Source organism: Macadamia integrifolia, chromosome 2, assembly GCF_013358625.1.
Source record: "Macadamia integrifolia cultivar HAES 741 chromosome 2, SCU_Mint_v3, whole genome shotgun sequence".
Lineage (NCBI taxonomy): Eukaryota > Viridiplantae > Streptophyta > Magnoliopsida > Proteales > Proteaceae > Macadamia > Macadamia integrifolia.
The window spans coordinates 2,700,450-2,718,376 of NC_056558.1; the positions used below are offsets into that span (position 1 = coordinate 2,700,450).

The window sequence follows — 17,927 nt, forward strand, 5'->3', positions numbered from 1 at the left end:
TAAAATCAATACCCACCAAAAGTTACAGATAAGTCAAAGGCCTAGGAGATAACAATGATGTTGAAAGTATCTGATGAATACCACCAAAGGCCAATATACAAAAGGTCCTGATAACATTGTATGCAACAACCAGATATAGACAGGACATATGGACCATAGTCGTCACAGAGTTCAGGGGACCCAAGGAGTTGGAGGGGCCTAGCTGCAAGGCGAAACCAATAAGGTGACTAAGGCATCCAAGGTGCCTGAACGCCTAGCTGTGGCATTGACAGCTACTATGGACTTTATATATCACACCTACATAGTGTGCGTCAGCTAGGTCCAAAAGATGCATTTCCAGTGATGAAAGAACAAGAGACTCTCGAATCTGCAAGAGAAACAGGGATGAGAGAGAGAGAGATTACATGAATAAGTCAATTAGGCCACCACACCTCCTATTTATTCAATTCATCAGTCTTACGTATAGAGAAAATCCTAATTCCCAGAAAGTACAAAACTGCTAATAACGCCAACAGCCAGGTAGATTTGGGTCCTTGTTGACGATGCTGAATAGTTTGCAGACGTTGGAGTAAGGAATGTCCTAATTATTTACACATAACTAAGGATATATCATAAACATTAACGAAGTTCTTTATAAGTCAAATAATGGCATTATTAAACTAACCAGTTTATTGTTTCTATATGTAGTACATGCTATACAAAACATATGCTGCAATTGAAAAGAGCTAGAAAACTGAAGACAGGTGGCTGCACGCATGACTTAGAAGCTGACAGAAAACTAACTGTTGTTCTCCAGATTATAAATACTGATGAAAGAATCTCAATCATTAAATATACATTTCTCTCCTGATGCAAGCAACTGAGAGCTTTGTTCCACATAGCAGCCTACTAATATTACATAAAAAATGTTTTTGTTTGCAGATAAACATGAATAAAAGCTAATTGTCAAGAACCCCTACAACAATGATAAGACTTAAGTTGTGCTGGTGAAATTGGAAAGAGGGATTCCATTTTTTTTTTTTTTTTTATTTATATATATATATATATATATTTTAAATTCCAGGCCTACTGGGAAGTGAAAATTAAGAAAAGAATGAACTTAACAATGAACTCTTTAAGTTACATGGAGTTACATGGTTGATGCATACCTAGCTGATGTAGCCAAAACATTTGGTTCTCCAGGATTAAATCGAACAGATATGACACTGTCTTTTCCCCATTCAAAACTGTTGACCGGTTGCGACCTAATAGGGAAGCCCTTCATGTCATATGGAATCAGATAGCTCATTTAGTCAAAGGAAGAGCAAAGAAAATTAAGACTGAAACCTATTGCGATCCCAAATATCAACTTGGGCACCAGCTGTGGCAAAGAGATCACCTTCCCACTGGTGATCAACTGCCCTGAAATAAAATTAGAATTTAGAAAATTATGTCTTGCAGTTAACATAAAGGAATCAGGCGACTAATCTAGTTGACATGTTTATGATATTGTGAAATAATATCCATAATAACACTTTAGGGGGGAAATATTCTTTAAATCCTTACCAGAAAGCATTATTCCAAACATAAACTGCCAGTGGCTGGAAATATGAAGCATGAAAATCAATAATGGGTGTTTGACAAACAGAACACATAGTTATAAACATAAGATATCGCCTTTATCACTTATCAGTACTGGCCTTGGCAGGATTATCATATGAGTTGTCGGACTCCATAATACTTGCGGCAGGAACACTCCAGAGTCTAACACTGACAATGAAGAAAAGAAACTAAGGTTACTAAAAATACAGCATATATACAACCAATGCCATGAATACATTTATAAACTTGAGCACAGTCCAATGGAAAAGCAGTTTCTTACGTGCAATCCATTCCACATGATACAAGAGTGCGCCCATCTGTAGATACAGTTAAACCCCGCACAGCACCTTGATGACCAGGGAACTGACAAACTGTTCGCCTGTTTTTCCATAATAGTTTTCAAAAAAGAATCCCATTACATACCCATGAAATACATATGGCATGCCCAAACTTCAAACACATTAAATTGTCAGCTCACAATTCAACTTATAACCAGAAACTGTAAAAATATAAATGTTTTGAATGAGAAACAAGTGCTTAAATATCTACAATTCTAATATATCTTTATATGAATAGATAAATTGACTGAGAACGCTCTGTAATATTTACCTGGAAGCTATATCCCAAAGACGAATATCTGCCAATGAAACAGAGACAATCAATAGTTTATGTCCTTATCAAAATCTGTAGTAAATATAAACATTTAAGTTTAAGGTAACGGGGCGAAAAAGTCATTAAAAGGAATCACTAAGAACAAAATAGATAGCTGCATAACAGGCATCTAAAATATACCAACTGGATAACAATAAAATACATGAACATACTAATTGAAATTTATTAATCATCATTTAGTAACTCTATGATAGATAATGAAATGGTGAAAATTGAGGAGAGAGAGATTCAGTAAAATGACTATTTTAGAAATCTGGGTCAACCATAAATAAAGAAGGTGATATAGAGGATGATATCACATAGAATTAAAGTGGGATGGATGAAGTGGAGGTGAGTCCAAAATGTTGTGTGACCAGCGTATCCCTTTAAAGCTTAAGGGAAATTTCTATAGGAGTGTTGTGCAACTGGCTATGATGAATGGGGCGAAACGTTGGGCAATTAAGAAGTTTCATATAGAGAAGTTGTGTAGCTGAGATGAGGATGTTAAGATAGATGTGCGGGAAAACTAAGAAAGATAAAATAATGAATGAGCATATTAAAGTTGATTTGGGAGTTGCCCCGATTCAATGACAAGCTCCGCAAAATTCGTTTGAGGTGGTATGGCCATGTTCAAAGGAGGCTTGAGGATGCCCCACTAAGGAGTGATCTGATTCAGATTGAAGGACCTAAAAGAGCCAGGGACAGACCTAAATTGACCATAGGAGAAGTGGTGAGGAACGACATGCATAGTCTCAGTCTTGTACCAAGTATGACCTCGAATAGAACCTATTGGAGGGCAAGGATCCATGCAAGCCAACCCCATTTAGCGGAGATTCCCCTGACTTGATGGGTTACGCCTCTTTCCTCTTACTCTCATCCTTCTACTCTCACCTTTTTTATCTCATCTCTCATTTTTTCATCTCTTCATTTCCCCTTTTCTATTTGGACTTCTTTTTTCCCTACTTTGTTTTGTGTGGATCCATCTAGCTGACCCCATTAAGCTGGGATAAGGCTGAGTTTTTTTTTGTTGTTTGTATTGCAGGATTAGAGTTTCTTAGTCTGGTAACCAAAAAATCAATATCAAATTGGTCAAGAATCATTACTCCTGTCCCAAAAATACCGTCTTCTTTGAGAACACCCCCCCCAAATTTTCAAGAGGTTGTGGTTAATGCATTAATCACCAACTAATTCAAACCCTGTTTCCAACATTACTCCTATTAGTTTGACATATGTAATAGAGGAAAACAATTATAAGTGAGTATAAATGTCTGGATGATGGAATAGGGGGCCAGGGGAATTATGAGCCTATGAGGAATCCAACAAAACTTCATATCTTGGCTTTTAAAATGGACAAACATCTTGGAACAGTGAAAAAACTCAAAAGGGACCATCTATGTGGGATGCAGGGAGTATTAGATTTCATTAATGTATGCCTAAGTTATATGAGCTGTACAGTTTTGAGTCAGGTTTTCGGAATCCAAGGGTGATAAATAAGGTGAAAACCTAGTTTAGCCTTGAGTTGTGAATTGATTGGTAAGAAACAAGTAACAGAAGTTTTGAAACAATGCCAACATTATAAAGCTTTTAAGAAGAAATGAAAGAAAAATAAATAAATAAAGGAAAAAACAAAGGTTGCAACCACTCTTTAGATATACATTGAGAGTGGGGGAAAAATGATATACAGTGAGAGGAAGGTACCTCCATCCATTGAACCTGAAAACATCCCTTTCAAATGATTTGGATTCTTTGCCATACATGATATTGCATCAATGTGTCCATCCATTGCACCAATGAAAGGTCTCGCGAATATCTTATCATTAATACAAAACCAATGAGTAAGAAGCAAATTATGCATCAAACCTAAATTTCAAAGTCACGGAAATAAAAGGGTCACCTTATCCAATTTGGCAGCATTAAGAGCACGGACATATTCGACAGCCTTTTCTTGAGTTCGCAGGTTAGGGTCAAAGTTATGGAAAACCCTCTGTTCAAAACAATAACCAGGAAATAACGAGAAGGTTTCCAACTAAATTAAGAAATTAATTTAAAACTTCTAGAAGTAAAGAAATTTTTTTCCAAAATAGAAGGATAAAAAATTTAGAGAAGTACCTGGAGATCCTGACTGCGTTCTCGGGTGAATTCATTTGTGGAACGGGAAATGACTTTGACCTGCATGTTCGTAAAACAGGGTACTAGCTTAGGCTGCTTTGTGATTCCTCTCCGTGAAGCTTTTTGAGTTCACTAAGAAGCACCACAAATGGAAAGAAACCTAAGAAGAGCAGCTAAAATCTTCCAAACCATAGAAAAAAGTGCTTCAATCATACAACAAAAAAAATGTAGCATGGGTGGAGAAAGAAAGAGTTTATGAGGTAGAGGAGCTGAATAAGATGAAAGTGGCCAACTGTGCCGGTCAAATGGAAGAAAGAATGATGTAGCAGCGCTCCAATGAATCGATCCGAACCCATTCAAGAGCCCGGACCAAGAACCGGATCCAAGTTTAAGGCTAGAGAGAATCAAGATTTCAGCTTTGTTGATTCCTTTATTTTTGGAAAGTAATCTTGCACCTTTATTTCCTAAGTTGGTAGATTAGATTAGGATTCTTTTAATATCTTTTCCCTATTTTATTGGATTTGATTAGGAATCTTTATTGTTATCAAATTAGAATATCTAATGGTTTCATAGTTTGTAGGATTTATTTTTGCTTTTGCTTTTATTAAAGTGTAAGGCCTATGGCCAAGATATAGAAGAATGAATTGAAGAAGAATTATGGTTTGGCTGTCTCTCCTATTCCCTCCTTATCCAGCAAGACAGCTTCCCCCCCACCCTTTCTTCTTCCCTGCAATTCTTCTTCCCCTTCTTCTCTTTCTCTCCTTCCTCCCTGCGAGACCTCCTTCCCCCCCTCCTTGTGCAATCTTCTCTTCTTCTTCTTCTTCTTTCTATTTCGTTCCTGGTTCTGCTGTTGTTTCTTTCTTTACCTGAGAATATTCAGTTTTGGGCAGTGTGCAAGTTTTCAGATCTGGGTCGAGTTCCTCACATTCTCTACTTTTGTGGCTGAGGTATTGATCAAGGAGCCCCTTCCTTGGGTGATTCAAATCCATGGGTTCCCTGTCCCAACCAGCCCCTCTTTTGTGTGATATACATTGAAGAACAGATATAATTTACCTTTAGCAACAGTTTTGATGGCAGACCAGCTTATATGGTCTTGCCCGTACTCGTTGGTGCCACAGCCACTTACAATTCAGAAGACTCCTGGTAGCGACTCAACCCTCACCGCCCCTTCTCGATTGGACCTCCCCATGCAAGGGATACATCCTTTCAGCCGAAACTCTGCCGCTGTTTTGGTGTTCAAAGGTTGAAGACAACCTCCAAAAAAAAAAAAAAAAAAAGAACGTAGGTGGCTTTAACCCCTTATTTTCTATGTTCCCCATATTGCCCTACCCTTAGTCCGTTATTCCTTAGGGCCCTCATTTACCTTTGATTCCAAATTTAGCCTTACGTTAGATATCCTTAGCACTTTACTCCTCTTCTAAGTGAATCCCAAGGAAATTACAAAATCTGCCACTCAATTGGTGATTTTCTGTTTAATAACACTTCTGCCATTACTCATATAAAATTCAAATTACTTACTGAATTGCCATCATCCCATAGTGTTTGGTTATTGCACTCTTGGTGGACATACAGCGATCCGAGTTGGGTCTTCGGGACCCACCGGCCTCGCATTAAAGAACCTCCACTGTATTCTTGAATTGGCAAGAGATGATGGAACTAGTTTTCAAAGATTTTCAATGTTGGCCTATTCCATTCAAACAATCTATCCTCATTCAAACCTTTCTAGTCGCTGAAGGAGTTACCTGTTCTAGTTGACCGTAGGGTGAGGGAGGACTGAAAAGGGGTCGATAGGCTTAACCTTATCTGATTTTAGCCCTATTTATGTTTAACAGAATACCTTTAGTCATAGAGGTTTCAAATCAAAGTGGACTGGTTGTTTTTTATTCCACTAGTGCAACAGGAGAAATCGATTGAGAGCGAGATGTGACATTTCCAACGCTGACTTTTAGGGGCTTTGGAGCACCACAAACTCTATAACTTGATCCTCTTATCTTAGAGGATAGGTGAGACTGAATTCTCAACCCCTCCCTTGGTTTTAGAACCCCTGCTGGAAGGATAGCCAACACCATTATTCTTGAAGACAGGTAGTGTAAACTAGCTCGTTACAACGGTTTATCCTTAATAGAAAGAGGTTCCTAGTTCAAACTAATTGAGATCTTCAAGCTAAGATGCATCAATTGAGGGCTTGGGGTAAGGAAGGAAGCGAAAACAAGCAAGGGCAGTGGGGAAGGAAGAGAGTCGGGTTGGTTACCAGTCCTCTGTCCTCGTCAACTGTAAGCCTCATCAGATCAAAGCAGAGAAATCAAGTTCTTTCTCGGCTCTTTGGGCCTAGCTGAGGGGAGGAAGGAGTTCAACAGTTTTCTCTCTGGGTGCCATACTTAATCTGATTCCCAGAAGAGTGGTTTGGTGGCAGAGGTTTCAGCTGAGGAGCTCAAAGCAGTGGCCTTCGCTTCTAAGGATAACAAGGCTCCTAGTCTGGACAACTTCAATGCTCACTTCTACAAGTCTGCTTCGGATATTACTCGCCCAGATCTCAGAGCTGCTGTCCAATTGTTTTTCTCTCATGCCTATTTGACCCAACCAGTTAATTCTACTTTCATCTGTCTTATTCCTAAAGTCTGGAAAGCTTGCACAGTTCAGTGGTCATATGCTAATAGTCTTATCCAATCTGCTCTATAAGTTTATATCTAAGATCCTAGCCAACAAACTTCAAATTGTGGTGGATCATCTTGTTTCCCACAATCGGTCAGCTTTTGCTAGATGGAGATCTATAGCTGAAAACATTTTAGTTTGTCACGATGTGGTCAGAGGGATGTCCCAAAAACACACTTCCCCTTCAGCTATCCTCAATATGACCAAGATTTGAAGACTCGGGTTTTGGTCTCATTTAGGCACGACTATTTTGGCCAAAATTTCACTGAAATAATGCATTTCTTGCCAATGTGTTTTGCTTGGCCATTTCAGGGGCAAACAGTTAAGCTCTGATATGTGAAGGAAACCTTATTTTAGCTTATACAAACATATGTAAACCTTTATATTGCAAGAAAAGTCACACAAAGTGGTTGCTTGGATTTGTACCCTTGGTTGGTAGTATATGTTGAACCTTATTCTATACCTTATCTAATATTTCCTATTTGACACATTGTTTAGTACTAAAAGAAAAAAAAGGCAAGTAAAACAAGTATATTATGCACCATGAATGAAGAAACTTAATATTGATTAATTATGAAATAGTACAAAGTACGTGCAACAAACTCATAGAGACCCAAGTCCTAGCTGAATTCTTTGGCCTATGTTCCTTTCATTGCTGGTATTTTATGGATTGCAAGAACCGAGCTCATCTTCAGTAAGAGAAATTGGACCGCGTCTAAGGTGTTTCTATCGGCTCAGAAAGCCTTTAGCGCGTCATTCCCTCAAGGTGATTGCAATGTTCAAGTTGTTGCTCCCCTTGTTCCAGCTAGATGGTTTTGGCCTCCTCTTGACACTGTTAAGATGAACTGTGATGCAGCCTTGACAGCAGATTCCCAGGTTGGAGGTCTTGGTATTATCATTTGTGATCACTTAGGTACCCAGCTGTTTGCCTTATCAGAGATGACTGCATTCAGTTCCAGCTCTATTGGAGAAAGATAGATATTGCAATACAAACAGGGTCGATTCATGCATTGCATTGGGTCTTTCAAACATTCAAGTTGAATCGGATTGCAGGGAAATCATCTTGCTTCTATCTTCACCGAATGTCGCCCGCCTATTCAGCTAGCTCCAATTATTCAAGATATTGTGCAGCTATCATCTATCTTTGGTGGTTGTTCTTCCAATCATATTCCCAGGGAAGCCACCAATGTTGCTCACTCCCTTGCCCAGGAGACCCTTTCATTGACATGTAAGATAGTGTGGCCGATTACTACTCTTGGCTTCATGAACTCTCTGTAAATGAAGCTTGTTGTTACCTATGTCATCAATAAATATCCTTTTACCCAAAAAAAAACAGAGACCCAAGTCCCAACCATGGTTCAAAAACTCGTTTCGTTACGGTGTTTTGGTGGTTTTGAAATTTCGTAGAAACATTGTACTTTTTTCCATGTGTTTTTCTTGGCCATTTTGGGGGATTAGTGATCGAAATGGCCGAAATTAGTGAAATGAGCGAAACGAAATGACCGAGATGACCGAAATTTCAACGAAATAGTGCATTTTTTGACCAAAATGAGCAAAATTTCAAATTGAAATGACCGAAATTTCAGCGAGATGACCGAAATATAACCGAAATTGTGTCTTTTTGTGTTTCTTGGGCAGTTTCGTTTCAGTAAAATAAAAAATATTGAAATATCTGAGATTTTGACGAGTTTCTGAACCATGGTCACAATACAATATTGTGTGGCATAGTAGTCAAGGTATCGCCTAGGTGTCCAAGTGCCTTGGTCGTCTAGGCAGGCGCCTTGGTCTCCTTATTGGTGTCGTCTTACATTTAGGCCCCCTCCAACACCTTGGGTCACCTAGACACTTTGAAAACTATGCTATTTGGCGATCCATGAGTACAAAGTGGACCCTCTTAGGCCATTTTAATGGCTAATACCAAAAAGAGCTACGTGGAGGTCGAGCCCACTAATGGATTTATGGTGCCGATGCAACTATATAACAAATGCAAGGCAAGTCATACTGTGCTGGAAGAAATGCTTGAAGTCCTCCACAGCTGCCATATAAATGGCTCATCTATATACTGGAGGTAACCTATCCTAGGGTATAGGTCACCACACTATGAAGAACCCACCACTAAGATATCGTCACTTGATGGTGTTGCCAGCATGTACGACTGGCGGGATGGGTAGGAGAAGAGGTTACCATCATGCTCATAAGCACTAGGAACGGATGAAGATGTATGCTCCCCACGCCAGTGAAACCACCATACACACTGAACTCCAACCCTTGCACTCTATGGCAAAGGATGGGGCACGCCACCACCCACATCAAATGTTGTCCCCTATACTCAATCCCCCAACAATGTCAGACAAACTATCCACATCAATGTCCATGTTACTAAAATCAACCTTCTCATCTAGTTAGAACCAGCGATGAGTCCCTTTCATGTAAAGTGCACGTGAGGAGGATTGACGTGCACCATGTCCATATCTCGTGTGGTGTGATCAAGCTGGGTCTCCCCGGTGAATCAAATTGGCTCTAGGTCCTACTCCCACTCCTCCTTTACCTGGTCATCCTCCTCTCGAAGTGAAGCATATTCATCACCACCATCATCATCGTCACTGCCATCATTTCCACAAGAAAATGGTAATGGTGTGCGAGTGTGACACTAGAATGGGACCTCAGGGTGGTCCTCCTTACCATTCATGCCAACACCTAGCTCGAATGGTTGGGGTGTCTATAAGTGTACACGACCTGAAGCCATAAATTTATCCATATTAGCAACCATCTAACTAACTATCTAGGGGTGAGGCCAACTCCCAGTTTGATCCATCACTGGTCGCCTTTTCCTTTTTGCCCTCCTCTATTGCCCTCCCCTCATGCCCTAAAATCGCCATAGGAACCATAGGTCATTAATAATAATCTATTGAACTATATTGCCAAAACGATTCAGGGTTCAAATTTTGGCGAAACACTGAAACAGTGTCGATTCTCTGTTTTGTGTGGCATTACAACTCAGCCACATCAAAATATTTGAAGTTTCCGTTATTTCGGCGGCATTCCGCTTATTTTTCGAACCATGAATATGACTTGCATAGGCCTACAACTCATTAAATAGTAGGTACTTATTTGATATCATGTCTTATATAGGTTTTCTGAATCAATTTAAGGAGTGAGTAAAGAAATGTGTGAACTATGTTATGTTCTCTGTTCTAATAAATGGAATGTTCTCTGTTCTTATAAATGGAAGCCCTACACGATACTTTGCAGGAGGGAGGGGAATCCGGAAAGGGGACGTCCCCTTGCCTATTTACTCTTTCCATGGAAGGCTCTCCATTATGATGAAGAAGTTTGATGGAGGGCCTTGGGAAGAGGGTGAAAATCAGAATAGTAGGGGGAAAAAGGGGGAAACGCACATGCTAACAAGCACAAATCAAACTAATTTCATTCAAATAAATTCACCTCCTCTCAACACTGAATGTATGCAAGTATATAAAGGGAAAATAATAAGACTCCTACTTAGACTCTAAGACTGAAACTGACTCTTACTTCTCTTACGTATCGTATCCTATCCCAAAACAAACATGATAAAATAAAAGACACATTAAACTAAACTACTACCAGCCCTTGTTGGACCAAAAACCTGGGCTGGACCGGTTCTTCTTGGCCTTTGGCTTCCACAGCCGGTCATGCTGGTTCAACCAAGTAAGTGCAACTGTATTTGTATCAACTCTCCTCCTCTGAAAAGAACTCAACTCCGTCGAGTTTAGATGAGGTCCAAGAATGCCATCAGAGTCGATGTGCCTGATGAGAAAAGTATCAGTTGTTCTCTTGAGTTTGAGAGGGGAAGATCATTTACTGGAAGGAACTTCATCTCAAGGCCACCATACTGAAAAGAGTATGTAATCTCATATCCACAGTGCTTGGCTTTCTTGTCGAACAACTATGGGCGCCCCAGAAGAATATGACAGACTTTCAGAGGGAGAACATCACACTGAACCTAATCAATCAGTCTACCAATAGAATATGTGAGCAAACACCTTTCATTAATTTTCAGATTATTGTTGTTCACCCACCCAACCTTGTAGGGATTTGGATGACGCTCAGTTTTCATACCCAACTTGCGAACAGCATCTTTAGCAACAATAGTGGTACAACTGTCGGGATCAATCACCATATTACACAAGCTATCATTACATCACACCCTGGTCTGAAACATACTGTGACTGCGCCAATCGTCCTCCTCAGGAATCCTCTATGTACTCAAAAGAGGACGAATCACATAGAACAGTTGAGGCTCACCATCACTGTCACCATCATTAATCTCATTAGGCTCACGACCACATTCAGCCTCTAGATTTACTGTTCCTATTTTCGATTTCTCTTCTGGTGCATAGGGTATAAAATTGTCCTAGTCGATGTATGCTAACAACCGATTAAGACATTGATTAGCTCTATGCCCGTACCCCTTGCATAAGAAACATCAAATAGCCTCCTTTGGAAATATTGAGTTCTTGTCATAACCACGCTAAGGTGAGGAGTATGGATGATTAGGCCGTGAAGATGACATGTCTGAATCACGTCAAGGTGGAGAATATGGCCGGCTAGGTCGTGAAGATGACATAGATGTAGCACTAGCCTGTGGTCTATTGATTGAATTTTCCTGTGGGGATGACTGTGGCTGAATAGAACTAGAACCCCTAGGAAAAGCATCTGTAAATGGCCTCCAATTGTATGGGCGTTTCAGACTTTCCTCAACCTGATATGCTACTTATACGACATCTTTCAATGTTGGCAGTCGACTAGAAGCAAGGGTAGCACTAAGTTGAGGGTGCAAACCATTTCGGAATTGTGCCACCAATAGTTCTTTAACCCACTCAAAATCAGAATGAGTGGCCAAATAATAAAATCTAGCAACATACAACATACTCTTCAATGGTTAAATTCTCTTATTTTCACTGTGCAAACCTAAGGTGCATGCGTTTGTAATCAGAAGGTAAGAATCTCCGGTTCATGATTTCATGCATTTCAGCCCAAGTAGTGACTGAACCAATGCCTTGGGTTCGGTTCTATTACTATTGTTTGATCCACCAAACTCGGGCCGTGCCTTTCAGTTTAGCCTCTACAAATAGGATCTTTCGGGCCTCAGTCAACCCATACCATCTGAAGAACGTCTCTAATCTGTGAATCTAGCCAAAGTACAGTTCTGGATTGTTATCTCCATAAAAATCAAGGACATCCAATTTTGTTGCTCTTCCACTCCATCATCATATCTACCAGTTCCATAAGTTGGTGGAGGTGGAGGTGGTGGTGGCAGTGGTGGTAGTGATACTGACGGATCCTGTGGGGTGGTGTTGGAAGAATCTCCAGATTGAATGGGACTCTTTCCTTTATCTGTTGCCACCAAACGATTAATAGAAACCTACATGGATCCCATAGAAACTTGCATGGATTCCATCATTGTCTTAAAGGAAGTGACAATGGTAGTGAGCATCAATTTTTGCATCAGTTTCTCCGTTATAGGAGTTCAGCTGTTGAACAACTTCACTATTGGCTACCATGGTGGAGATAGGCAAGATTACACTAAAATATTATGGCAAAACAATAAATAGAGGAGGTTTAAAGAGCAACGGCAGAATGGTAAATAACTCTTTTTTTTTTTTTTTTTTTTTTTTTTTTCCTTTTTTCGCCAGAGATGGTAGAATTGGAAATATTGAAAGTTCACTTTAAATCCAAAGGAATAATATCATGTATGCTCTTAAGGGTATACTTGGAAGTGACTAAAAATTAGGACAAAAAGAGATAATGGAGGAAGGGAAGGGTATTTCAGTAAATAAAAAGGTAATAAGGAGATGAAAAAGGGATCAAGGGGTGGGTTTTACCGACAAAGAAGGGATCTTCTCCTTGTTGGAGATGGAACCCTGAGAAGCCACAAGTGGAAGATCATGAGTGCTCTATTGCGAGAAGGGAAAGGCCTCGCGACTTCGACAGTGGGGAGCAGGGGCGGAACTCCAGGGAGCTTCGGCTGCCAACGGTGGGAGCTTCTGAAATCAGGTATGCTCTTCTTCACTGCCTTCTTCAGATACCGCTCACCTTCTCTTCTTTTGCTTCTGCTTCTTCTTCTTCTTCTTTTTTCCTTTCTTTCCTGATTCGATCTTCCCTCTCGACTCTCTCTTCTTGCTTCTTTTTTCTTTTTCTTTTTCTCTTTTTTTTTTTTTTTTTTTTGGCTGCTGGAAACCCTGAAGAGGAGTTTGGCTGAGCAGAGATCGAGAGAAAAAGAAGGGCTCTTCTTGTCTGCTTTTCTTCTCTTCGTTGACTTCCTTTTTTTTTCTCTTTTCTTTGGTGCTGCCAAAACCCTTGATCGAAGGCAACAAAAGGTAGGGGGTTTCAGTAGGATTGAAGGGATGGGGTGGGTTAAAGGCAGTTGGGGGGTTTTTTCTGTCTCTATAGGAACCAGAATAGAGAATGGACAAGGAAGAAGAGAGAATGGGGGATGGGGATCCTTCGGCCCTTACACCAAATTGATGGAGGGCCTTAGGGAAGAGGGGGGAAATCAGAATAGTAGGGGGAAAAAGGGGGAAACACACATTCTCACAAGCATAAATCAAACTAATTTCATTCAAATAAATTAACCTCCTCTCAACACCGAGTGTATGCAAGTATAGAAAGGAAAAATAATAAGACTCCTACTTAGACTCTGACACTGAAACTGACTCCTACTTCTCTTACGTATCGTATCCTATCCCAAAACAATCATGATAAAATAAAAGGCATTATTAAACTAAACTACTACCAGCCCTTGTTGGACCAAAAACCTGGGCTAGACCGGTTCTTTTTTGCCCTTGGCTTCCACAGCCAATCATGCTGGTCCAACCAGGTAAGTGCAGGTGTATTTGCATCAAAGTTGGTCGAGGAGAACAAATTCAGCTTATCCCATTGCAAACCTCGTTGCTATCTCACTTGACATTCCCAGTATTGGATACTTTGACCTCATTCATTGGATACCCAAAGGCTCCACTTGAACCATTCTAAGTCCTCCGTCATCCTTAGGGGAGTGAAACAACAAGTTCATGACCATCTCTTGGGGTTGTCAGGTTGCTCTGATACTATGCTTCCTATCCGATACTTGGGGTTCCCTTGAATTCTGGTAACCTGAAGGTGGAGGATGGTGCTCAATATCTTTGATTTAGTGTGGAAGCAGTTGGAAAGGTGGAAGACCAGGTTCTTATCATATGCAGGGAGGCTTTTGCTTATTAATTCTGTGTTCCAAGGAGGGTACATTTACTGGTCAGGGATGTTTGGTCTCACAGGCATAGTATGTCTAAACTAAAATCTATGTTCTCCAATTTCTTTTGGTCCAGGCCTAGTCTAGAGGGAAGACTTCACTACATTGCTTTGGACTCCATTTGCAAGCCTAAGGCAGAAGGAGGTTTGGGGATCAAAAGAATTACGGACATGAACATTGCAGGCATCTTGAAGCAATTATTGTGGGTGGCTTCTCAAAGGGATTGTTATTGGGTCAAATGGTTGAATCTTAGATACTTGAAGATCGATTCTATTAGGACTGTGAAGCCTTTCAACAACTATTCATGGATGTGGAGGAAATCACTAAGTACAAGTCTCGGGCTGAACCATTTATCCATCACATCATTGGGGATTGGACCTCTATCAGGATTTGGTTAGACCATTGCCACCTCGCTGGGATTCTGTTGAACAGGTATGGGGATTGGATTTGGCATGACGGTGGTTCAGATAGATTGGCAATTGTGTATTCCATTATTAGGGAGGGTCATTGATGCCCTTGATCACCTAATTCATCAGAACTTATTGAGGTTTGGGGGCTTGAATGGTTTTAGAAGATTGTCTGACTCAGTCCTAGACTGCATCATTTGGAATGGCCACCTCTTTCGGCCTCTTCACTATGAAATCTGCTTGGGACCACATTCGTAAACCGAGTCCCCAAGTAAGTTGAGACGTGTGTGGTTTCAGCATAACATACCTAGGCAGTCTTTTGTGGCATGATGATGCATGGTTGATGTGCTTCTGACTATGGATCAGCTTCTAAAGAGAAAGATCCAGGCATCCCCCTTTTGTTGCTTCTGTTGAGCGGGTATTGACAGTAGGGATCATCTTTTCTTTGAGCGCATTTTTACTTCTCGATTGTGGGGAAAAATCCTTCAACTCTATGGCCCCCTAGGAGAAGTGTCATGCTCAAGGCTCAATGGGTGTGAAAGTACTTCAAGGGAGACTCACTATTAGTTTCATTGGAAAACTGGCTTTTCCCGCAACCATTGCCCGTATTTGAAGGAGAGAAACATCCTCATCTTTCAGAACAAAACTAGACCGTGGCCTTCCATTGGCAGTGATATCAGAGCGGATGCTGTTGACCCATATCGGGATATTACCCTAAAGGGAAAGAAGTCTCATCCGAATCTGCTCCTTGCAAAGAAATGGAGAGTGAAACCCCTTTGGGTTCCAACGTAGTGTCCTTTTTGTTGGAGGTCTTTTGGAGGTTTTCGGTTCTTTTTCTTGTGTGTAATTGGGATAACCTTTATTCTGTTCTCATTGCTCGCTCCCTAGGGACCTGTCCTAGGGAAGAGTGGGTGTGGGTCTTTTCTTGGGCCCTTGTACTGTGACTTGTAAATCTCTTTTTTCCTTTCCTTCAATAAATAGATATTACCTATTTCTATTTCGGGGGAAATTGGGGGTAGAAATCGTCTGAAATTCTCATCTTGTACAATTTCATACAATTTCACCCTAAATGACTGACACGTATAAATATTCCATATCTACGGTTCAGATTGTATTATGGTTGTATTATGGTTGATTAACATTGTATTATGGTTGATTAATATGAACCGTAGATATGGAATATTTACACGTGTCAGCCATTTAGGGTGGAATTGTATGGAATTGTACAAGATGAGAATTTCAGACGATTTCTACCCGGAAATTGGAAGAATGGATCTCTTAAAGTTCACAGAAATACCAAGTAGTTTTGTGGAGGGAATACGACTGAAATTTGAGACCTGCAAAATAAGACCCATACTGGGTGCTTTTGTTTCTAAATTAGTGATCTTTATTGATTTTTTTTTTTTTTTATCAGGGGAATTTCCATTAATGTAGAGGGAGGGGGATGTGTTAGAAGTTGCATAAATTTAAGAGTTTCCTTCAATTTCTTCTGTGTCAGCTTAACTAGTGGAATTGAAAGAGACAGTGACATGGGCAGTGAACTGACCTCAGTGGTAGACGTAAGAAGAAGCTTTGGGGCTCCTATCAACTTCTACTCTGTCTTCTCTCTCGCGGACGAGGCAGCAGAGGCCGCTCAACCGACACAGTCGGCGTGGTGGTAGTTTTTTCCAATAAAAAACGACTAAGAACAGAGCCTGCTAACGCACCTGCTATGGCGTCGCCCGCGCGGCCAAGGAACGCTCCCTTGGTCCCTTCAAGCCTTCTTTGATGGATTAACAGAGTCACTTTGAAGTTTGAACCTCGATGTTTGAAGCAGTTGTTGCCGGGCAGCAGTGGCAAGGCGCTTCGCAATTGGAACTTGGAAATAGGTGTTGGTAATTTTCTAGGGCGGCCAGTACTGGTCTGGCGCAGTAGAACTGTCTCACTGTCCCTGAGCCCAGCCTGGATCATGAATTTAGGAGACGGTCTGTATCGGTATCGGTATCTGATACTAATCCGATACCAATCCGGATCAGTGGGTATCAGTCTATTTTGCCCTATTTTTTTGAAAAATATTAATGTTTTACTATTTTATCCCTGAAACACTATAGATAACTGATCTGAATTGGTCAAAGATCGGGGATCAGTCTCAGCCGATACCAATCCAATACTAGTATAAATTCGGGAAAACAATTGAGCAATGAATTGGTTAGCTAACTTTGTATGTAAATCTAATATAAATTTGATTTTTCATGGTGATAATGCTCTCCCATCTAATATTATTTACATCATTGGGGAAGATAAAGCAAGATTATCAATCTTTAGAATGTAATCTTTTCCCTTTTGCAGGTTTTCTTTTTGGGTTTTATGAGTGTCAAAGTGATTTGTATTAAGATGGGCTATGTCCCCCCCCCCCTTTTTTCTTTTATTTGATAAAATTTTAGGGGTTTCCCCGGGTCCCAGATAATATTCAGATTAAAAAAAAAAAATTACCAATCCAATATGACTGATACGAGACCGATTCTTTTTATTTTTTTTTGGTATCCTGAATATTATCTGGACCCGGGATAGCCCCTAGAATTTTATTAAAAATTAAACTGATAATAAAAAGACAAGGGGGACATAACCCACCTCACCCCAACCCAGGAGAGATAACTCACTCTATCACTCTTAAAAACCCAAAAGAAAACACTTATAAAAATAACTATTACATTCTAAAGAGTGATAATCCAGCTTTGTCCTCTCGATTGATGTAACTAAGATCACCATAAAAAATCAAATTTATTACAGACTCACAAGCAAAATTAGTTAACCAATCCGTTGTTCGATTGCTTTTCCGAAATGAAAAAGAGATGTGAACTCTCAGTGAATCCCAAAGGTTGATAACTTCCTGAAACCAATACCAACAACTCCACAAATTGCAGGATCTTTTGGGTAACCAGCTTCACAATCAAGAAGGAGTCAAAATTAACACAAAAATTGGAGAGGCCCAATTCCCCACACAATCTCAATCCATCTCTAAGGGCTCTCAGCTCAACCATTGAATTTGTACACATCCCATAGAAATTAGAGAATGTTGCAAGAACATTCCTATTGTTGTTTCTAATAATGTCTCCCCCACCACTAATTCCCGGATTTTCTTTACTTGCACCATCTACATTCAGTTTAACAATCTGAAAGGGAGGGCACCAATAAATAGAAACTGGAGTCTTAACTCGACTAATAGGAGGATTTAACTTAAATACATGCAGAATAAGATCATCTCTCAAAGAAAGGGGTTT

The 17,927-nt window shown here is 40.2% G+C and overlaps 1 protein-coding gene across 5 annotated transcripts in view; it reads right to left on the reverse strand.

The window, feature by feature from the left end:
* Positions 1–16,587, reverse strand: part of LOC122069200 (DDB1- and CUL4-associated factor 13-like) — a 29,871-nt gene extending 13,284 nt beyond the window's left edge. The window contains exons 1-10 of one of the 5 annotated variants that reach the window (XM_042633168.1): positions 16,374–16,587; positions 4,342–4,473; positions 4,127–4,216; positions 3,931–4,042; positions 2,191–2,218; positions 1,862–1,960; positions 1,680–1,749; positions 1,546–1,580; positions 1,327–1,401; positions 1,149–1,244 (exon numbers count right to left, since the gene is read on the reverse strand). In XM_042633168.1, the coding sequence (XP_042489102.1) occupies positions 1,149–1,244; positions 1,327–1,401; positions 1,546–1,580; positions 1,680–1,749; positions 1,862–1,960; positions 2,191–2,218; positions 3,931–4,042; positions 4,127–4,216; positions 4,342–4,407 (671 nt within the window). In that variant the 5' untranslated portion in view covers positions 4,408–4,473; positions 16,374–16,587. Of the gene's footprint in view, positions 1–1,148; positions 1,259–1,326; positions 1,402–1,545; positions 1,581–1,665; positions 1,750–1,861; positions 1,961–2,190; positions 2,219–3,930; positions 4,043–4,126; positions 4,217–4,341; positions 4,474–14,974; positions 15,646–16,213 lie in introns of those variants that run through there. The other 4 variants (XM_042633188.1, XM_042633161.1, XM_042633181.1 and 1 more) reach the window with 4 other exon arrangements.
* Positions 16,588–17,927: the final 1,340 nt, after the last annotated feature.